The following is a 22,214-nucleotide window of genomic DNA, read 5'->3' as shown; positions in this document are numbered from 1 at the left end:
CACCTCCCCAGTCAGCCATGATTTCAGGTAAATCATGGACAGCGGCTTGGCGAGCACATCTGCCAACTCCCTCAGCACCCTTGGGTGTAACCCACCCGCTCCCACAGACGTGTGAGCATCCCAGTGGTGCAGCAGGTCTCTGACCACCTCCTCTCCAACTGTGCTGCCCTCAGCCTGCTCCCCCTGCCCATCTCCCAGCTCCTGAGGCTGGGTGTCCAGGGAACAGCCACTTCCACTGCTAAAGGCTGAGGAAAAGTAGGCGCTGAGCACCTCAGCCTTTCCTCACCCTTAGTTACCATGTTTCCCTCTGCATCCAGTAAGGGAGGGAGATTTTCCCCAACCCTCCATTTGCTGTTAACGACTTTACAGAAATGGTTTTTGTTACCCTTAACAGCTGTGGCCAAGTCGAGCTCTAGCTGTGCTTTGGCTCTGCTAATGTTCTCCCCGCATAACTCCCCTACATCTTTATAGTCTTCATGAGAGACCTGGCTCCTCCTCCCAGGGCAATAGATTCTCCTTTTGTTCGTGAGATCCAGCCCAAGGTCCCTGTTTAGCCAGGCCGGTCTCCTTCCCCCCTGCTTGTTTCCCGGCCCACGGGCACAGCCTGCTCCTGCGCCTCTCAGACTGCTCTCCTGAAGTATGTCCAGCCTTCCTGGGCTCCCGTACCCTTCAGGGCGGCCTCACAAGGGATTCTGTTAATCAGTCTTTTGAACGAGTGGAAGTTAGCCCTGTGGAAGTCTAAGGTGGCAGTTTTACTAACCCCTCTTTGTTTCTCCAGGGATTGAAAACTCAACCATTCTTGTCGTGAGAGGCAATGTCTCTTCCCTGGTACATTTTAACCAGTGTAAATATATCAATATTATCCACATTTTAAGTAGGCTTCTTCGTGATTCATGATGAATCAGAGCATTCAGCTGCCCTGCTCTGTGCCCAGGTATGGTGTGAAAGTGAAGTAGAAAGTGCCATCAAGTCATAATGATACACTTTGTTTACAGACCTCATTCCATTTCAAAGCCTTGCCAGTATTAATTAATTAAAATCTTGCAACAGCTCTTTGAGTTGGGCAAGGACTTTTATATTGTTATATCAGTTGGTAAACGTGGACACCCTGAAGGGTAGATTGAGACCGTCTGCTTTAGGCACTCAATTTATTCATTGCAACATCTAAAAAAAATAGGCGCTTGGCTCCAACAGAATGATTCAGATCACTTAAGGCAGGTGCCTACGCAAACGATACAAGCAACACAGAGACGGATGTCTCTGAAGTAGCACCCAAGAGATGTTCACACATTTCTACATCAACTGAATGGTGAGCTGTGGGTCCCTCATGGGATGATTTAGTGTGGTTGCATGCAGCCACTCAGGCATAGGCATTAGGAACTATTATTCTCACGATTGTGGCTGGGTAAGTGCTTAATTCAAGGCTCAACAGTGTGCAATCCTGCTTTATGTGGGAATCAAAATGCAAATTCCTTTCTGAAGGGTAAGCACCTGTGTTGTAGGATAAGTGGGAGGAGGAAGCACAAGATACTAATGATTTGAACACTTATCCAGAAAACAGAGAAGTAGAGATCTAGGTTGTCCAGCCCAAGGGGGGGTCTGACCCCAGAATTTCCACTTGCTTGGAGTATAGAAGGCTACAGGTAAGGCTGGAGTGCAGGCATTACCTCGTCCTGATGAAGGTTGATTGCTCAACCAGAAGTGTCAGATGCAGAAAGTAGAGAGCTTCAACCCAGTGGAAGGGGAGGCCTCTTGCTTGTAAATCTTCCATTTTAGAGCTCTATCAGATAAATGGCATGAATCGAGTTAGGCCAGGGAACAGGCGTTCCCTCATGCCCCAGGCTTAGCTGGCACTTAGGAATGCCTGGGTGTTGCCACACTGCCAGAATGACTTGTCCCTCTCCTGTATCCTGATATCCAAGTCCTCCACACTCTGCACTTGTCAGCTGGCAATTAGGGAGCCGTTTGTTCCATCCAAGAGGAAAGCTGGGCATGGCCAAGATGACAGTGTGCTCCAGGCTCTGCTCCAGGCACTGTGTGGACACACAACACACAACTTTGGCTCTTTACCTGGTGCTGTATTGCGATGCTGGCCTGAAGTCCCCAAACCCCACTATCCCTCCTGTCACTTCCCAGAGCACACAGGAAGCAGACGGCTGCAGAAGAGCCCCTATTTTGGCATCTGTATTAGACAAAGAACCACCCAGAACTACCTATAATTGTACCCCAGGGTTACAGGGAGATGTCACCCACTGGAGATCAGGATCAAGCGCTGTGCAGTGTGGATCGGTCTGCCCAGTCCAGTGAACACAAGCCAGTCTGCAACAAGCAGTTCAGAGGCATAGCCTCTCTTCCTGGTTTGGCCCTTAAAAACATTATAAACATGTCCCAAATTTCTCTTGCTGAGGTGTTCCATGCCAGCTCAAGTCACCTAAAACTTGTGGGTTTGGTCAGGTCGTGACTTATGAAGTGGGCCCTTTTCAACACCTCGGGAGATATTAGCAAGTCCTCACCCACTTGTGAGTCATGATGGACTGCCAGAAGCTGTCGATCAGTGAAACCATATGCTTATATGCTTAAGTTACTCTCAAGTCCAAAACACACCGTCCATATTTATATACATAGTTTCTCTGGGATGTAGGTCCTTCTTCAGTTGAAACGGACTGAGCCATTCCCTTGGACTTAGAAACATCCAGTTTGTTCTCAGAGGGACTCAAGTTGACTCATGAATGTTCTAAATCACATTCACTGACTTCTTCAAACTATGCAGCATCTCAGAAACAGCCAAGAAAAAGACTCAGGAGTCGTGAACCTGGGATTGAGCCTGATTTATTATAATTTCTACCTGCTAGGGGTTTCTTTGATCTCAGCAAGACTCTCTCCCGATTAGCAGTAGAGAATGAGAATTTGGGTTAATGCATCCTGCTCTACCCACTCTTTAACATAAGAGTGACTCCTATTAGCATTTTAGCAGTTTGTCCTTTTATGCAAGAACTTGCACAGCTGACTTGGCTAAACTTTAATGGGTACGCTTCTAGTGTGGGAGGAAATGTTAAGCACTGCTTATTGTTAGTTAGAATTACACACCCAAATGCCATAGCTCCATCCAGAGTTCCCAGGCATCTAGCTACTTTACTATCTACCACAGCACACTATATCACAAATAAGATCTTCCTTACCGCCTGAAGTAATGTCATGATGCAGTGTAGGAGCCAAAGAATGCTGGGCTTGCAAAATGCATGCATTGCTTCAGATTGCAATAAATTAATTTAAGAGGAGATCAGGCAACAACCATTAATTTCAGTGCAACAGATTTCTCTGCTCCTCTTATTTACCGAGATGTTGTCTCACTAGATCAAATCAATGAAATTACGACAGATCGCCCAGCGTACCGACAACAGTCAATATCTGCCTAGCATCTTGGAGAGGCATCCCTTTATCAAATGCCTCCAGTTTCTGTCTGCCACATCTCTACCGTTCAGTCTGTTCTGTTGGAAATAGAAAAGTTAAAAAGTTTTCCAATGTACTTGGCTGAGTCAGAAGCTCTTTTGGGCAGTCATGCACAGGCGCACGTATTGACTGCCCTGCTAGCAGTAAATTTGGCCCCTCCGTGCCAAAGGAGATGTACTATTGTCCTTGGGTGCACTTCTGGGAGCCACGTGTGGGGCGTACACAGCCCCACCCTCAGCTGAGGTGGGAAACTTGTTCAAAGTGGTTTTGAGGTTTTGTTAAGAAGCAAAACAGGAAATCTGCATGAATCTGGAGTTTAACTATTTTTTCAACTTGTTGCTCTCCCAGAGTTGTAGTGTTGTTTTTTTGTTGTTGTTTGGGTTGTTTTGGGTTTTTTTGTGTGTGTGGTTTTTTTTTGTTGTTGTTTTTTTTTTTTGTTTTGTTTTTTTAAATAGAAAATAAATAAATATCAGAATGACAAACATTCTTCAACTGACCACGTCCCAGTTCTGGTATAAAACCAAGGTTTTACTGGTGCAGACTAGACTTCAAACAGCAAAGAGAACGTGGAGTAGTCTAGGGATTTTTTCTTTTCTTTTTTAAGCAAACCAAGCAACTCAAAGGCTGTGTCAACTTACTTAAGTGCTCTTTACGCCAAGTAATCATAGCTGGCACAGAAAACAATGCTGACTATTGCTCCCTTCCCTGCCTGCACTGGAGGCGAGGAAGGCCAAAGACACTGAGCTGAAACGGCAGCTCTGTGCCATCTGGAGAGACTCTGTATCCTCAGCCTGGCTGCTTGGGAGCAGAGGAAGGACCACTGAGTTGCTCCTAAAGATCTGTGAAAAGGACAACAAACACATCAGCACAAGTCTTCCTGCCCCAACACGCTGACCCCTGTATGCAGTACCGGTACCATTGCGGAGGGCATCTGGTGCCCTTGTCCCTTCTGTCACCAACCTTCCCTCTGGTAACCACAAAACCATAAGAGCTGATTTTATAGCCTTAGCAATGTGGGCCCTTCCCAGCCCTGAGAAACCTATGGTGAAATCATCAAGTTGTCTCAGGAGTGCGGGAATGGGAAAGCCATCACTACTAGCCTCGATGTGGGCAAAGAACTCCATCACCAGAACAAGAAACTACTGAGTTTTGTGGTATGTTGCCAGTCCACATTCCATGACACTGCTGAGCAAACTCTACCTAGATGTCTCCACAACTCTGCTTCTAGTTCTGTATAATGCTGGGCTTGAGTCAGATTCTGTGATGAGATATGCTGTTGTCATTCACAAACAACCACACTAAGAAAGTGAGTTACTGATAGGCATAATACAAATTGGCTGAGCTATATCTTGCAAGTGGGATCAATCAGACAAGTTACTCACAGTTTGCTCCCGGTTTATTTAAGCTTCCTGTGTGAGCTGCGTAAGGCACCAGCAACACTTCTGCTGCTGCTCCAGCATCACTCTGACGTCAGCACTTTGATTTGATTTTCTGTCACTGTTCTCATAGATTAAATTTCAACCAGTGACCCAGGGCTTGATAGCTCATTAGCAAATCCCTCTGAGTCATATAGTCCTGCCCTTGCTTGACAGTTAGCTCTGCACTGCACATGCTCCTGAAGCCTCCTGAAATCAGCACCGCCCCATGTGAAAGCTCGGTCAGATTCAGTGCTGCTACAAACACCTATGGGGATCCATGCCTAGCTGCATGTTTCCAGGGACAAATCACTAACAATTCCTGTTACGAGTCTTTGGGTCTTTTCAAGTTATTGAGGTTGTGTAAAAACTCCTCCTTGGACAGTCAAAACTTTCCTTTCCCACCCCTCCCCTCATCTCTTGATCTATAGGGGAATTATTCTGGCTTCCTTCTCAGCGAAACCTTAAAACAGGACATTCATACTCCTTTTGTTGTTCAGCATCATTACTGTAAACAGGCAGACTAAGGCAGCTGCAATAATGCTCTTCCAGCTTTCTTTTGCTGTGACAAGTGAGTATAAAACTCTTGGTAGGCAGTGGAAATGGAGAAGCTGCCTCAGATCATGCTCTGGAGGTCAAAGACCCCAGCTCTCATTTCTGCAGTTGAGCAGGACAGGATGCAGGTTGCCCTGAGTGCATTATGATCCCTCTCACCAGCAGGTATCTTGAGCTCAGCTTTTCCTATGCCCAGCTTTGAGTCACACGGACCAGCAGGTTAATAGTGAAAATACAGCCATTGTTTTGTTTGACTTCCTCCACATGCCTTAACAGACTTCTTGCCTTGTACCTGGAATATCATTGCCTCTGAGCAAGAAATTATGTTGTGTATAGTCCAGAGCTATGCCACACACTTTTCCTTCTAACTTCTTAAACTGCCACTTATACAAGTGTCCAGGCTGTGCACTGTCAATATCTTAATCAACCCTGTTCCTCCAAGCTAAAAAATGTCTACAAATGCTGAACTGAGGCTGGTTTTGGCACCTGGCAGGTAGAGCACAGCTGTGAGGACTCCAGCGCATCCCCCCTGAAGCCACAGATGGGACTTCCCAGCCTCACATTCTCTTTTTGCCTCAACACATACTTCACTCCAGAAGTCAACCTCACTGATTTCAATGGGGAGATGCTTGATTTATGCCGGGCCGAGATGAGAATCCGGCCATGATTCTTTATTGCCTTTTAAAGCCAAGAGCCCAGCAGAAGCCAATTGTATCTGACACGGAGCTGCTGCACACCCAACATGGAATCTGCACAACTCCATAAACCAGCAGTGGCCTAAATAAAAACTTCAAACAAGACATTCTGGCATTGGCCAGAAAGAGCGAAGATAAATAGCTGTGAGCTGCCAAGTTGTGAGGGAAGAACTGCCTGACTGTTGGACAGAGAGCAAAGTAAGAGGCAGAAATTAGGCAGGGTGCTGGGAGGCTTGTAACACTCCCAAAAAGCAAAGGGGTCACAGCATTTAATTTGATTAATTCATCACCGGTCCAAAAGACTTTGTACTGAGCCTTAGGCAGCGCAATAAACATACAATCATTAAGAGAGGAAATAAAAGATTGGTTGGGTGGTAAATATTCCAGCTCCCTCTCCCACTCCAGCTTCCCTCTTATTTCTTCTCTCCTTGGTCAGTGCAAACATTGGAAGCAACACTGCAAGTAAGTGGTAGCATTAAAACAACATCAACAACAACAAAACTCACTCTATTTCAAACGTCTTGGTCAAAACACTTTCAAGGAAAGCTTTGACTTGCTTTTCGCATTATTTTTGTTTTCCCTCAACAGCCCATTCTTCTAGGAAGCACCGTGGGCAGAATGGAGCAACATTGAAGCTAGCTTGGCCTCCTCTTCTCAGGACTGCCAGAAGACTTAGTGGAAAACAACGAGAAGGATGTTTATCCTAAGGGGGACAGATAGTGCTCTTGGAGGTCATTTCAGTAGTTTTGGTTGTTCTCCTAAGCATCCAGGGACCCAAACAGATGTTTTGATTAATGTAATCGTATTTACAAATAATGGCATTTTGTAAAGCTCTGATGCTAACTTTTATGGGCCAGATGGCACAAACACTCACCCTGTAACTGCACAGTGCCTGTCCCTCACCACAGGACACAGGGCGAGGGCACAACCCCCCCACTGACGCTGGGGCTGGAAAAATTTTGCAGCTGCTTGAAGCTATGTAGGAGCCTGGGGTGTCCGAGGAAACCACAGCAGAGGCAGAGATGGGGAAAGGGAGGGTGACTAATACTCCATACATCCTCAGCGAGCGAAGTTCAAGTCTGGCTCTTCTCCCATCTGCTTCAAGCACTGCCACTGCTCCCACGCTGCATTTGCTGGGCATCGCTGTGTATCAGACCTCACCGTGGCTCTGTACAGCAGGAAACTGCTTTTATCCCCCTTTCCCAGACAGACACCGAGCTTTACTGCAAATTAGACACATTTCTGTAGTCATGCACGAAAACGATGACAAGGAAGATGGGTCTCCAAACCATGGACCATGCATGAGCCTGCCGCTGCATCTATGCACCCAATGCCATATGACACCTAGGTCCCATTGAGTCAGATGCCACTGCTGAAGACAGCAATGTGACTTAGACATGTGTTTGAATTGATATCTAGTGAACTTCACCATCTGATTGTCACCTCTCCTCCCTTGTTCCAGAATGTAAAGATGCATCCATAAGTATACATGCAAGACCCAGCCAGTACAGACATTTTATGTCTCCAAGCTGGTCAGATGAAGAAATGTTTGTCAAATATAGTGTTGGACCACTCTTTCCCCTATTAATGAAATAATGTGTTCACTGCAGAATAATTAATCAACTGTGATTCTGGAGCTATTAAAAAACCCTATTAATGGAAAGTATTATTATACAAAAATCAGCAAAGTTTGATTAATGAGACAGTTGGCAACCCTATTTGCCTGCATCTTCCATATACATTTAGGAGAATAAATATTCTTACCCACTACTGAAAAACAGATCCTTTCTCAGTGTAAAACCATGGCCGATTAATACTTCATGATAATAATCCAGAACTTCAAATGCTGTTTCTTAAACAAACCGTTAAACATCAGCCCCCTCAATCCAAAACAAAACTCATAATGGCTTTGCCAATATTGCACCATGTTTGTGTTTGCTCATAGCAAGTCCTGTTTTAAATCACACTAATGCATTTGACTTCTGAGAGAGGATGAACCAGAGATTTATTCAGTGCTGTGTGGCAACAGCCCATTCCAGCAGGAAACTGAGCCATTGAGGGGAGTTTTGTCAGGGAAGAAATCTCATCTGGATAAGTGACACTCCGCAGCAGAGCATGGTTACTTATCTGTGTGTTTGTACTGACATCAGATGAATGCTGTTCATCTGTTTGATTGTCACTTCTCCTCCCTTCCTCCAGTATTCCTCCTACTCTCCCTTTGGAAGATTTAATCACCCAATGTAAGGCTTTTTCACAGGAACAAGGGCAATTTTAAGATAAAGACACTGGAAAATAACTTTAAACAAATACAACATACAGTCGTGCATTTAATAAGAGTGACTTATTAAGTACGCACGCATGACACAGCCCCTGTTCTCCCACTCAAGCCATAGGGCCAAACACTACTCGCTGTGTGATGCCTATCCTCCATCTAAAGCTGATAGTGATCCCTTCAGAGTTAAACCAGCACCATACAGACTAGCTGAGGAAGGAAGGTCAAATCAGAAAAAAATGCAGCTTGTAGCACACCCAGACATTGGGGAAGATGTGAGGGGCTTGTAGGCAAGTTAAGCATTCATTTGTAAAGCATGTTTGTCATGCTAACTATCCAGCATTGGAAGACTGATGATTACTAATAGCTGCATATGATTAACTTCATATTCCTGTGAATTTACTGTGCATGGTGTCTGTGCTATATCTGATGAAACACATGTACTTATTAGCTGATCTTTGAGCCATGATGCCCAATATGCGAGCAACGTAATCTTTGCTTGTATAATCATGAGGTTTTTTTTAAAAAAAGAGGCAGAAATACTGTGAGTGTAAAGTAGCATAGACCGTGTTTAGTCTCAGTACAAAGAAAAGCAGAACTATTGTCCTGCATATAGTGCCTTTTGACCTCTGCTTCACCCCCAGCTACATCCTGGCCTACAATGATTGTAACTAGGACACAATCAGACAGGTTGTATACATAAATTACCATCTTATCTATGGACCTTAAAATGTTAAATGTGCTCTTCCTCATTTGCTCACCTAAGGAAATAGGGAAGAGCTAATCATACCTGATTTTTTATCAAGGCATAAGCTATGGCATTGGCACAGCAATGTGTGTCTTCTTCAGCATCACGTATGAAAGTGTAGCTGGTAGACTTGAGGTGTGGAGTTTGCTGTGAGGACATCTTTAAAATACAGCCCTGCTCTCACCTCTCCCCAGCCCAGATGTGGCACCAGTCTGTGGGCTCTCCCTGGGACCCTCTCCTGGGGCTTTAGTAACTACTGGAAAGCAGATGAAAGGATCAGCCATCCAGCTGTGCGCAGTGCCTCAGGTCACAGAGTGCCAGAGGGGCCCCAACAACCTTCTTCAAATGCATGTGTACCTCCTGAAGGAGCGAGTCAACCTAGTCAATGCTTGGTGCACAGAACTTGAAAGTTCAGTTTATGATGTGCCCAAGTGACAGGAAAACTGTGGCAAGGATCTGAAACACTTGCTGCTGTATCCTTGCCTAAGGCCGGACTAATGCCACTGGACTAGTCTTCTGCATCAGCCAAAGAGGAAAGCAGGGTTTAATCTGTTTTGATTCATTAATCTTTCTAAATGCAGGAGGGTTAGGTGAGCACAAGCAATCTTAGAAAAACAGTAATTTCAGAATTTCAGAAAAATACAGCAGGAAGCAACAGGTCATGGGAAGTGGATGGGAATGAAGGTGGGAAGAGTTATTAATTAGTATTTATGGAAAGGAGCCCAGTTTCTCCAGAACAATGATGGAGAGACAGGCAGTGCACTGGGAGAATAGCCATATGCATTAACACCGTGTGTTTAACCCCAAGGGGTCCCGAGAGATGTAAACTGAGCCGAAGGTCACAAGGACCCCACTAACAAATGGCCAGTGATAGTCCAAGCAGGTGCAGTACAGGGAATGGATGTTTGCTGCAGCCAAACAAGGTGGCTCCTGGCACTACCTCAATGGGACCCTTCACTCTCGTGCCAGGACTACAACCAGCTCCTGCAGAAAGTAGGAGGGACAACTCCTCCCTCGACATCCTCATCTTTCTGGACTGTAAAATCATACCTAGGCTTTACGGTTATATGGTGGGACTGTTTTCTACCATATGCATGATCACTACATAGCACCAGGGTACACTGAACTTTCCAGAAATGGCTAAGTGCTATTACAACATAGATAATAACAATAATAACAACTATAAAATGGTACCTGCACCAACAGACTGCACTGAAACAAACTGAAATGCCTGAATGCCAAAGAGCACTAAATAGTTCTCTCATCACTCTTATCACAGACATCTCTACTGAGCGTGGGTGATTTTCGCTCCATATTTCATCTCCAGCAACATACAATGGAGTTGCAAATGGCATTACCGAGCATGCCAAAATGCCCATGCAGTAAAGATAACACTGAAATCGTGATATAAATCTATTTTCAGCTTTCATCTGAATATTCGGGATGTCTCCTCTTATCTCTGTTATATATTATTTTTATATTGTGAAAGATGACAAATATCAAATGACAAGAGCAATCAGGCTACGGAAATCACCTCCTGAGACAGAGCTGTATGTTCTCATAGGGCTTTTTTTTTTTTTTTTTTTCCTTTTACCTTTTATTTTTAGCATTAGTCAATCACTGTTTAGCCACCTCAGAGAAATGCAAGGTGAATTAGGAGAAAGAAGGTCAAGGTTATAATGGAAAAATTTAATCCTTTCTCAGTGGGAACTAGTTAATAGTTATGTCTAGGCTCAAGTGTGGACCTCTATTGGGAATCCCAGTGAAGGTCAAAGGCAGAAAGGAAAAAAAGCTGCACTGAGATCTTAGACAGTCATAAGCAGACAGATGTTCCTAGGCTTTAATGAGGAGTCTTGGCTCCAGGCCTTTCTTGGCAGAGCTGTTTAGTTCTACTATTTTTCCTTGTAGTGCAAGGTATGGCTCTGGTTAGCTGGCTCTGCTTAGCTAACTGCTGATGATTTTTCCATCTAAATAATAGCTTGACAATGAAGAAACCAGTTCATAATCTATGGCTTGATGGATTAGGTCATGGGGAACAATGTGCAGTTGTAATCATGAAAAGTAAAAATAAATAAAAATAATAATTTTAGTTTAAAATAAGAACCAGTTTATAAAGGTTAAACACCAAATCTGATGGAGCTCCTATTGCAAGTTCTATCATTCCATTTTATGTTTTCATTGTCATGGGCAATAAACAAGGAGGACAGTAATACAAAATGGACTTTTTCTTTACCAATTCTATTTCCAAGTCAGCTGGGAAGGGATCATGCCCTTACTTGGGAAACTGATTAGGGTTCAGCAGTGATAAGAATTTTTTCCTGACAATTTGCTATGCCTAAGTGAAATATATTAAATTGGTTAAGTACAGGTTTAGTAAACATCTTCTGTTCAGAAAGCAAAAAGGCTAGAAATCCAACTGTTATCAAACTGTGAAATCAGTATCTTCCACTAAAACACTGAGAAATAGCATTGTTAAAAATTGTGAAGACTTTTAACCCTTGTCTGCTAGGACACAACTTCCTTAATGCCATAGCCACCACAACACTTGGTGGAGAATAAATTTGTGCTTTGTCAGGCGTGTAGCAACCCTGATACAACCAGTGACTGAATTCAGTCTCTTTTCCAAAATTTCTGGGTGTCTCATTTCTGGGTCTCACAATTGGTCTGATATAATATGATACCATGAATGGGAATATTTTCATGGGATAAGCACTCATTTCAGACTGCTTTTCATTGCTATAGTCCAGATCTTGCTTTCAACGAAGGAAATGGAAATGTCTAGGAGGCTTAAGCATGAGAAGTCTTTGGATCTCAATCTGTTACAAGTCAATAAAAATCTTAAGAGCCTTACATTGGCAGGTTATACAAGTTCTCTGCTCCCTCTGTGTTCTCAACTGATTCTCTTTTCATTTTGGAGGCTATGAATTACATTTCTTTGAAGATCTTTCTTACACATCAGAATCTCATCCACCACAGGTTGGTTCAGTAAAGCCCAGCCTTTTCCAGAACCAAGTGTGAAATCTGCTTTGTGATAAATATCTGATGGTGCAGGAGCTCTGGGCTTGCTCCCAAGCTAAATTCATTTATATTGCAGCAAAACACCTGCCTCTGTGTCATCATGAAAGCAGCTCCCTATTGTAAAATACAATCCAGTCTTGTGGACGAGAATCAGATTCCCTTTTTATTCCCCCCCCCTCTGCATGAGAGGAACAGATGTCCTTAGCAGCCAAAAGGAGCTTCCTCCCTCCTCATCTACCCAGCTTATATTTCCAAGTCATGAGTGCTAAAATTCTTCAGGGTCAGTTGGCTAGGGTTTATTGTTTCCATGACACCAGTCCCTTCCCACAGCCACTCAATGCTCAAGATAATTACTTTACATGGCACCTGCTGACTGGAAAGGACTAATTTACACTTGTACCCACCGTCTCCATATATTGAGCCCAGCTATCACTGTGATGAGTCCCTCTGGATCAGCAGTACCCCACACCAGTAATGGGACAATGACCCATCTCCATCCCATCAACAAATGGCTTTTGTATGCTTTGTGTGCCAGAGCAAAGACTCTCTCCTCTGTACTGTGGCTGTTCTCCGAAAGGCTGGACAACAACTACCCACAACATCAGACACCAGTAAGAGGGATGCCTACCTTGTCAACCGATATCCTAACTGCTGCTGTTGCAGAACGTAATGGTGAGATTTTTGGAGGAAGTGCAACAAGCAACAAGATATAAGAAATAAGCAAAGGCAGGACAAATGTTTCTAAAAATGTTATGTAACAACTCAAAGACTTTTAAAGCTTTTGGCTTAATGCATGGCCAAATTCCTTGTTGATCTCCTCGAAGTCTGGATGCAGAATGAGAATCAATTACAAAAAGCCAGAGAACTTACTGACTCATAAACACATTTGCTGTAAATGGCAAGTTCCACTTTGTTCAGCATTAAAATTTAAATGCAATAAGCTAAAATAGAATAAAGCAGAGCTTACCTGAAGAGGCTGAAGAATCATAAGTACTTCTGTCTTTTCTATTTGTCCTAAAGGGCTGAATGTCCTTTTCCCTGTAAGTTCCAAACCCTTCAAAGCTTCTTCTTTTATTCCCACTTGCATCGTTATCCCGCTTCTCACTCGAGGAATTCATTTCACCAAACATGTCCAGGGACTCTGACCTTCCATTACTCTCAGTATTACCAGAGTATCTCTTTGTGCAAGAGTCAATGGGATCATTGCTTGAGTCACTTTTATCTTTACTCTGTGTCCACTGCTGGGCATCAGAAAGTGATAACGTAGACAACGTATCCACTTCAAAGTTACTCTTTGAGCCTTTGTGTCCGGTTTCACAATGCTGGTGCTTCTGCTTCTCCTTATGCTTGCTTTTCTCATTGAGCAAAGAGAGGTCTTTATCTGAGCCACTTAGTCGTTCGTTGATCGCGTGGCTGGAGAAGCCAGTGGACTTGCTAGCGAAGAGACCACTGAGATCTTCATGTGTCCCCAATATCCGCTCATCCTTATGCTTGTGCTTATGTTTGTGTTTCCTTTTGTGAAGTCGGCCACTTGAAAGGCTTGTTCCTCCGACCTTTGGAGGAGCCAAAGAGGACTGCATGTCTCCAAGGCCCATTCCCACAGGTGTTTGTAGGTGCACTCCGTGTTTCGCTTTATGCTTGGCAGTGGTGGACATCTTCATATGAGAGCTTGCATGGAATTGGGGTGGGGGCACGGTAGGTCTCATAAATGGGGAAGCCGCTCCGAGCGTGTGAGACAGGTACAAAGGAGCTGGATACTGACCATAGTAACCAAGATTCATCATAGGCATTGATGTGTAAGGCATTCCATAGGGTGCATAGTAACTCCCACTGGGAATAGGGTAACCGAACCCTTGTAAAAAAGGCACCTTTGTCATGGTGTCATTGGTTTTGGCAGGTCTACCACGCTTCTTCTTAGACTTCATGTCAGAGGTCCTGCGAAGATAGAGCAATGGGTCATACTGGATATATGGCACAGGGTAGTAGTGATCAAAATTAATCCTGAAGATGCTGGGATATGGATTTTCATGATAAAATGTGTAACTTCTATGGGAAATCCTGAACACTTGAAACTTATTGATGAGTTCCTCAAGGTCTGCCAGAAACTGGAGGTCATCTCTGTTCTGCAGGCTTTTCCTTTTCCTCTTGTGCTTTGGCTTTTTAATACTCTCATGAGAGAGGAAGTTATCCACAATGAGATGTTTCTGCCGGTGACCATGCCTGTTCTTTGTGCTGGTGTCAGATGGGATAGCCTCTGGATTGTCCAGGGTGCAGAAATCAAAGGAGTATCTCCGGCGGGATTCTGAGCTTTTCTCGGCTTGGTCAGAAGTGCTGTTGTTGTCTGTACCTATCCCACTGTCACTCGGAATGGTTTCCTCACTGTGAGACTCGCTCACCGGTGACAGTGTGACTTCTTTCAGAGAACCTATTTCACAGAGGTGGGAAGGTGAATTAGCCATTAACCTGGGTGGAGACAGCTTCCAAGTTCCACTGTGCATTCCTTTCTGGGTTTTTGTAGGAAGAGCACTGATAGGTTGAAGATTTGGCATAGTTTTTAACTCTGAAAAATTTGTTTCAGTGCTTGCAGGGCTAAGGTTGCCGTTAGTCCCCACTAACTGTGTCGAAAGCGGATGAATAGCTGCTGGTGACGATGCCACAAGTGACTGCAGGTTGGAAGGCACTGCTGGGTTTTCTGGCTGGCTGGAAACAGGCCTTGAGTGCTTGATGGCTGTCTTAGGTTCTTCTGGCTGAGGCTGCAGCTCTGCTCTTGGCTTTCTGCCCCTTTTTTTACCAATGTAGATAGTCCCCCTCTTGCTGACATTGATCTGCTTCCCTAGTCTGGCATCAATGGTGGTTGGCCCAGCACTAGACGGTGGCTGGACTTTTGCTTTCAGAGCTATGCTGCTGGAGCAGGAGGACAAGATCTGATTGAGAATATTCTTCCTCTTGAGGGTCTTCATTTTATTAATGGTCTTGATGGTCTTCTTATCCAAGACCCCAAGCTTCCCGACCTTTTTGTGAAACTTGAGTTCACTGATGGACTTGTCCTCTCCAGGGACCATCTGGGCCAACTTGGCCAGATTCCTTCTCCTCTTCCTTTTCTTTGTTCCTGGAAATTCACGATTGATTGGACTCACTGGGCTGGTGGAAGTTCCCTCATGGATGGTTTCAACAGTGAGCAAGGGTTGTTTCTTTGGTCGTCCTCTTTTTTTCTTGACAGGTGTGATCACAGTAAGACTGTCTGTATTGGTATACAGAGGGCTGGATGGTGTGATGGGATAGGCTGAAGGAGGCTCCACCATCAGCTTCTCAGATGTTGTCATGGAGGTCTCCCGAAGGATAGATTTAGGTTTGCTGCAGGTCCATCGTCGCTTAGCTGCATGTTTGGGGTGCTGGACCTCAGATAGTTTGCCAGCTGTGGGAAGATCAGTGGGTAGGAGAGTGGATGTCACAGCTACAGACTTTCTGAGTCTGGTGGCACTGTTTGGGGAAGCTTTGTCAGTAAGCACACTGCTGTCGATAGCTACTAAGGGAGACTCATTTTCCATCACTTTCCCTGGCTTTGTGGCTCGGAGATCTTTTTTACTCCCCTCTGATTGAGAACTAGTCCTGTTTGCTACTTCACTGCTCATAGCAAGTCCAGAAGGCAGGCTTTTCTCCTGAATCGTTTTCTCTATGGAAGATTTTGTGGACTGCCTTTTTTTCCTTTTGTGGCCAGATGTATCCGTTGTCGGAGTCTTTATTGGGATAGTAATTCGTACGTGACTGGTATCACTTTCACAACTGCTAGCAGAAGTGGGATTCTGCTTCAAGGGTGACGTATCCAACACACTGTCCATCGAGTAAGACTCCTTTTTCCCTTCCATGCTGTCATGGGATTTGCTGTCAAATGCTTTCTGAGCACTCTTCACCCATTCGATGTCTGCGGTTTGGATGGTTTGACTTATCAAATCCTTTTTGTTGGACTTCTTCTTTGTACTCCCGGCGGGTTGATCGGGGGCCTCCAGCTGCACAACTCCATCTTGATCACCAAGAGGCAAAAGCCCATTGCACTCAGCGGCACTGCTCGGCGGGGCGGCTGCGCTGATGTTGTTGGGTGATGGGACTGCACTGCAAATGGCAAGCTCTTTACTACTGGCTGACAGTTGCCCCCACGTGGTGCTGGCACAGGACTTCTTCGCTTGGGATTTACTGAAGGAAACTCCTGGCTCTGGAGCGGGGACCTTGGTGGCACTAATTGCTTCTCGACTGGGTTCTGTGTTGATGAAGCAACTTTGAGAAGTGGATCCAGTATCGGAGCTCGCTGACCAGTCAAGGTGGTGCTGGTTGCTACTTTTCTGCTGGTGCTTTGATTTTAAGGTGTCACCGGTGAAGTCTTGTGGGAGACCTGGATCATAGTGCAGAGCAGAATGTTTTTGTGGCCTGTCATAAACCTGAAAGGGAGAAGATAATAAATAGAAAAAAATTAGTTTATCAGTCCATTCACCACCCCTGGATGCAGCTCTTTATGTGTATAGTAAATGACAACTCTTCTTAACCAATGTCCTTTTAAGGGTTAGGAGCCTTTATAAAGTCTTCTTATACTCGAGCCAAATTTGCATTTAGATTCATGCTCTGTAAACAAGTTTCGTTTTGTTTTCCCACTCTAAAAACAATGGAAATATTTCTATAAATGTTAAATTGCTAAGGAAACATATTCTATTGATTTTTAATTTAAACCACAACTAAAATATTCCCTTTCAATGGATGAATGGTGCAATTTAGCCTCCTGGTGAGAAATCCTTTTTCCTGAAAAATAATCCCTTACAGAACTTGACGGTCAATAACAGCAATTAAACTCATTGTTGTAAACAAGAAAAATGCAAAATTATCTCGGAACTTGTAACAAACAAGAGGAAAACCCATGGGTCCACTTCCCTATGAAGCCAGAATCTGCAAAGATTTACTTGCTTAAATTTTCACATAGAAGTCATCCCCACAAACTTCAAGCTTAAAATCATACGCATAGCATCGTTTGTGAGGCACACTTGGCAGGTTTAGGGTTTGCATTACTCCCTTTCCATTTTAACACTCTGCTATTTGCAATGTTTGTAAGAGATGTCTTCAATATGATTTCTAATCCAACAGCAGCTCTTCAAATCACAGAGGTTAGAGTAAGGACAGAATTATGCTGAAGATTTACAGAGCAAAAGAAAGTCTATTTTTTTTTCTTAGCCACCTTCAGCTAACAAGATTATGTTTGTTACAGCGGTAAGCTTGGAAAAGTCCACAAAAGCAAGGAAAAAAATATTTATTTATTTATTTATTTTAACTTTCACTAGCTGACCTGTTCTAGCTGTTTATTTTCTCCTATTACACTTAGGAGCTTTTTTGTAAAGCTCTGGATCAAACTGTGCACCTGATTTTGTACACCTAGTACTGCGAACAACTGTTCTTAGCAGACTGTAATGCCAAATAAATGAAGGGAAACTTAGAATAAAAGTGTAACCAAGGAAAGAACAATAGAAAACGACTGCTAAGTGTCTCATGTTTCTGTGAACACCCTGTTACAATAAAGTTTCTATTGGTAGTGGTACATTAGATCCCCATTTGTGGTGTTTGTAACAGAAATTTTGGGGCAAGGAGGATGCCAGCATAAGAGGGATTTGATCTGGGAAATGAGGTGTCCCCAGTTATGAGCGACTTTAGAGGGATTTGAAAAGTACTAAACAACCTCAAGCCCATGGTGCAGTATTTAGAGACCAGTAAACATACACGTTATTGGCAAATCGATGTTGAGATATCCTTCATGTGCATATAAAAAATGGGCATGTGGCTTTGCTGGAATAGGCAATAACGATGAAGCTGTTCTGGTCCGTCGTCTGAGGAGTAATCAGGGACTCTTAAATCCTGTGTATAGTTCAGCTGTCATGCACATGGACGAGCCATGCTCAGGGAAAGCAGAGATTTCCAGGAACTGTGGAGTGAGAAAATGAAAGCATGCAGCTGCGGTAGAGCTGCAGATGTCGCGAGCTAGCGACACTCGGTTTCTTCAGCCTGAGAAAAGAGCCGAAAGCCTAAACAGCGCTCGGGAAAATGAATCAGTTCATCCTACTCCGCCTCCTCGCAGTGGCCTCACGCGTGCGAGCCACACAGCGTGCAGTGGCTCTGACCAACACCACTGATGCCCTCCTTCGGAAAATGGAGCCCACCCATGTCCACATCCTTGGGATGAGCCCAAGGAGGGGTCAAGAGGAAATCAGCAGCACTGGTACTGAAGTTTGATAGTTTATTTTTTTATTTTAATTTTTTGAAACTGATCACAAAGCTCCTGAGCTTCCTTTCACCTCAGCCATTTGAGGCTTCTCCTGCCCCCAGGCCACCAGGCTGGGTATACTGGCATGAGAAGGTGTGCAGGCGGTGGCCATCCCCTGCAGTGGGCTGCAGGTGGGTGCCCTCCACCTAAACTTCACATGAAACATCATATTCCCGAGGTACCATGATCTGTGACTTGGAAAAGCCCTGGAAATGATGGGCTCTTGGCCCCCAGGACCCACACAGCAGCAGGGCCAGGCTGTTTCTGCACAGATCCTGGACACTTACAGCTGCAGTCAGAGGAACTCCTTACACTACACCCACATTATTTCCAAAATGCTGAGCTGTGAAACTAAACGACCTGAAAAAATTAATTCGGAAATTTAAAAAAAAAAAAAAAAAACAAAAAGGAGGGTTACAGTAGTGAAACTATCACATGGCAACACCCTGGTCCCTCCAAGTCAACCACACGCCCAGAGATCTCTAGTTTAAAAGGAGCAATAATCTCTGATCTATATTTTAAGACATTTAATAAGGGCTCAGAACTAAGAGGCCAGCTATATATCAGCAATGAATGCTGATATATTGCTTGGGTCCTCCAGCCTCATTTCCTAGGCCGGCACATTATAAAATGATGATGCAACTTCCAACATATCCGTAATGACAGTCTTGTCATTACTCCAGCACTGCAGGCCACCACAACATCTATCTTACAATTAATGGGAAAGATATGCCTGTGTCATCAAAGGTGCCAACTCTGGAGGCATTTAATCACATAGATAAGCACTCTGATTTCAACAGGCCTTCAAAAAATGACCATTCTGCAGGATTAGGGGACTCCATTTCCTAAGCAAGACGTCAAAATTATATATCTGTCCAAGCACATAATGGTCCGCTGGGTTTCCTCATGCAACTTCTTCCAGCATAACATTTACTATTCACTGTCCGTTGCCAGACACGTTGATATCACCCCCAAATAATTCTTCTACAGCAACCAGCGATCATTCGGCTGCAGCAGGTTGGGTTTCACTGTCTGCCATAGATATGTGGGGACTGTTTACCTAGAAGTACTACTAAATCAGTTGAAAGTAATGCAGCCAAGTGTATTTTATTCCACGTGTTTCCATCTGGACTGCTGTCTGATCCCATTGGTCCTAATGTCTAGGTGTTTCCATCTTCCCTGTTGGGTGAGCATCACCCTAAGAGCCAACAAGAACCAGCTCAGCTAACCTAAGCCTTGGCTGAGCTAGTGGAGGATGCCAGAGCTGTCAGCAGGGTGAAGACAAACAGGGCTTCTCAGAAACATGTATCTTGATGCCTTTCACACAAATTCATTACTTTATTTGTCAGTAAGCATGCAACATACTTCAGCTCCATAGGTCTTGGCAAGGGGCTGTTGACTTGAATAGAGTTTCCATGGCAGCATGGCCAAGACCAGCATCAAGAATAGTGAGCTTTTTCATGAAAACGGAAATATTTACCTTTATTTACTTTTTGGTTTATGAGACCCTAAAAATACTTCAAATTTCAGCGCCTGCCTCTGTTTGTAGTTTGCCCTTTCATTAAATAGGATTTTCTTCAGTAGTTAGCTATTCTGCACTGGGAGTCTGCTCCTTCTTTTGTGAAAGTAGAAGGGTAATAATTTTATCACATCTCACCAGACTTGGTCAGTATTTCTCCTGATATTCAGTTTACTGGATGTACTTAATGGTAATAGTCTCATCTTTCCCTACAAGAAAATAAAATACATATAAAGAAGCTAATAGTTTTCATAACTGTAAAGAAGTTTGAGCAACGTGATCCAGCACATGCTAAACTTTACATTAGAAAAATAAAGTTTGAATTCTCTTGTTAGTATTATATGATTTTAATGCCAAACACATGAGTTTCAGTCCTCAGCTTTGGCAGTGGTGGGTAGACCTATGAGCAGGATCCATCGCATATACTGGCAAGCGAAGAGCACTGGCCAGAGAGCAGAAGAGGTGGGACTGTGTGCTTACATCTGCCTTGCCAGACCTAGGCAATCCTGCACCTGCAGAGGTGATTACTCCTTTTAACAGTTTTATTCTGGCATACAGCCCTTGAAAGTGAGGATGAGACTCTATCATTTCCATGATGAGTGCCACCTTACTCTGCAAGCAGTACCCCGCAGCAGAATCCATCCCTCAGGGACTCTTTCATTTACTGGATGTCTCACTCTGCCTCCCCATTCCCTCACCTGAGCTGCTCTCTCGATCCACATGCTGCTTCTAGTCCCAAAGCAAAAAAGTGGGAGGAGATGCCAGCAACTGTATTAAGAGCTTAGTAAAATAATAGTAAGAAGGAAAAAAATTCAAATAAAAATGAATATAACTAAAAATAATGATAATGATAAAATACACAATTAGAAAAACCCATCATCTGAAAAAAAAATGTTTACAGGCAATGGTAGCCCCCTGCTCCAAAAGCACCTTTTTGTGGAGGTAACACACATAGAGCTTGTCACGAATCTGGCTTGCAAATCAAAGTTAATACTACAACGCCCCCTCTTTAAATCATTCGAAGATCCATCTGTGTAATGGCTCCTCAAGTGTAATTCCCTATTAAGAGGCTTTATCTGGAGAGATAAGCAGCTGGTTCCCATGTCACTAATTGCTGTCTGCTGTGATTTTAAAACATCTGCACCATTGTGCTCTTCATTTTCATATTCTAATCACCCTGAAACTTGAAAAAGGTACATCATTGATTGTTTCTGTGGGTTAATTAGTACACAGTCTCCTTGTAGAGACAATTTAAAGGCAGTCAGAACCTCAATCAGCAAGTTTGTTTTAAAAATTAATAACATCGGGAGTGTCTGTGGGGATTGGCATCCACAGTGACACATCATAGTGTGTTCTGGGGACATACCATTCTTTGTTATCTTCTTCATAGGCTGGAAATATTTTCTTTTTTTTAAGAAGAAAATAACATAAAAAGAGGAAAGGCTTTCCTAAACAAATAATGTCACAAAATTAGTCTTGGAAAGTGCTTTCTTTTATCTCAAGGCCACCCCTGCCTCCCCAGGGAGAACGAATCTCAACAAAACACTGTATAATACCTCTGTGTGGCCTAGGAAATTGTAAGCCATTTTTGGTAGCAATTTTGGCAACTGGGAGCTGGCATCTAATTGGGAATCCATGGGGTGAAGCAGTGACTGCTTGGACGTATGTGGACATTTGTTCTGCTTGCCACCCGGGTTGGCTAGAAGCTGGGTTCACCAGGTGTTGTTTCCAAGCCACACAGAGAGGGATATTAGCTCAGGCACATCACTCTGCTATGGCAGTGATATTTCATGCAGAGTGGACTTTCCTTGTAACCAGCCAGCTCAGAGCAAAGGCAGGCCTGAATTCATACCTGCTTTAACAAGCTTATGCTTGAAAGTAATCCAGACAATGCCAATAAAAGACCTTGGGTGCCTAGCAAAAGGTCAGCCTGAGATTTTTCAGGACTGAATAAATAAATCTGGTGGCACTGAGGTTAAGTGGAAAATGCAGTGGGCATCTACCTTCTGAAAAACCAGACTCTGTTTTTGTCCTTTGTAAGGAGGTCCTAAAAACTGGAAGAAGCTCCAGGTGGTTTGTTCCTCTTGAGAAAGCTATCTCTTCAGTTTCTGCTTCCCAGACATGCATGTAAAGATGTTACTAGAAAAGAAAACCCTTCGAGTGGAAGAAAAATATGAGATTTCTAGGTACAGCAACTTAATAAATAACCCTGGCTCTGCTCATACTTTTGCTCAAAATTGAGCATTT

The 22,214-nt window shown here is 43.8% G+C and overlaps 1 protein-coding gene across 4 annotated transcripts in view; it reads right to left on the bottom strand.

Moving 5' to 3' along the window:
• SETBP1 (SET binding protein 1) overlaps positions 1–22,214 on the bottom strand; it is a 237,654-nt gene that overhangs the window by 62,645 nt on the left and 152,795 nt on the right. For 2 of the 4 annotated variants that reach the window (XM_026865481.1, XM_026865482.1), the window contains one exon: positions 13,121–16,586. In XM_026865481.1, the coding sequence (XP_026721282.1) occupies positions 13,121–16,586 (3,466 nt within the window). Of the gene's footprint in view, positions 1–8,472; positions 8,598–13,120; positions 16,587–22,214 lie in introns of those variants that run through there. The other 2 variants (XM_026865483.1, XM_026865484.1) reach the window with 2 other exon arrangements.

The sequence above is a fragment of the Athene cunicularia genome (genome assembly GCF_003259725.1).
Source record: "Athene cunicularia isolate RWA chromosome Z unlocalized genomic scaffold, athCun1 chrZ_part1, whole genome shotgun sequence".
NCBI classification, from domain to species: Eukaryota; Metazoa; Chordata; class Aves; order Strigiformes; family Strigidae; genus Athene; species Athene cunicularia.
The sequence above is the reverse complement of the archived record's forward strand: the minus strand, read 5'-3'. Positions and strand labels throughout refer to the sequence as shown.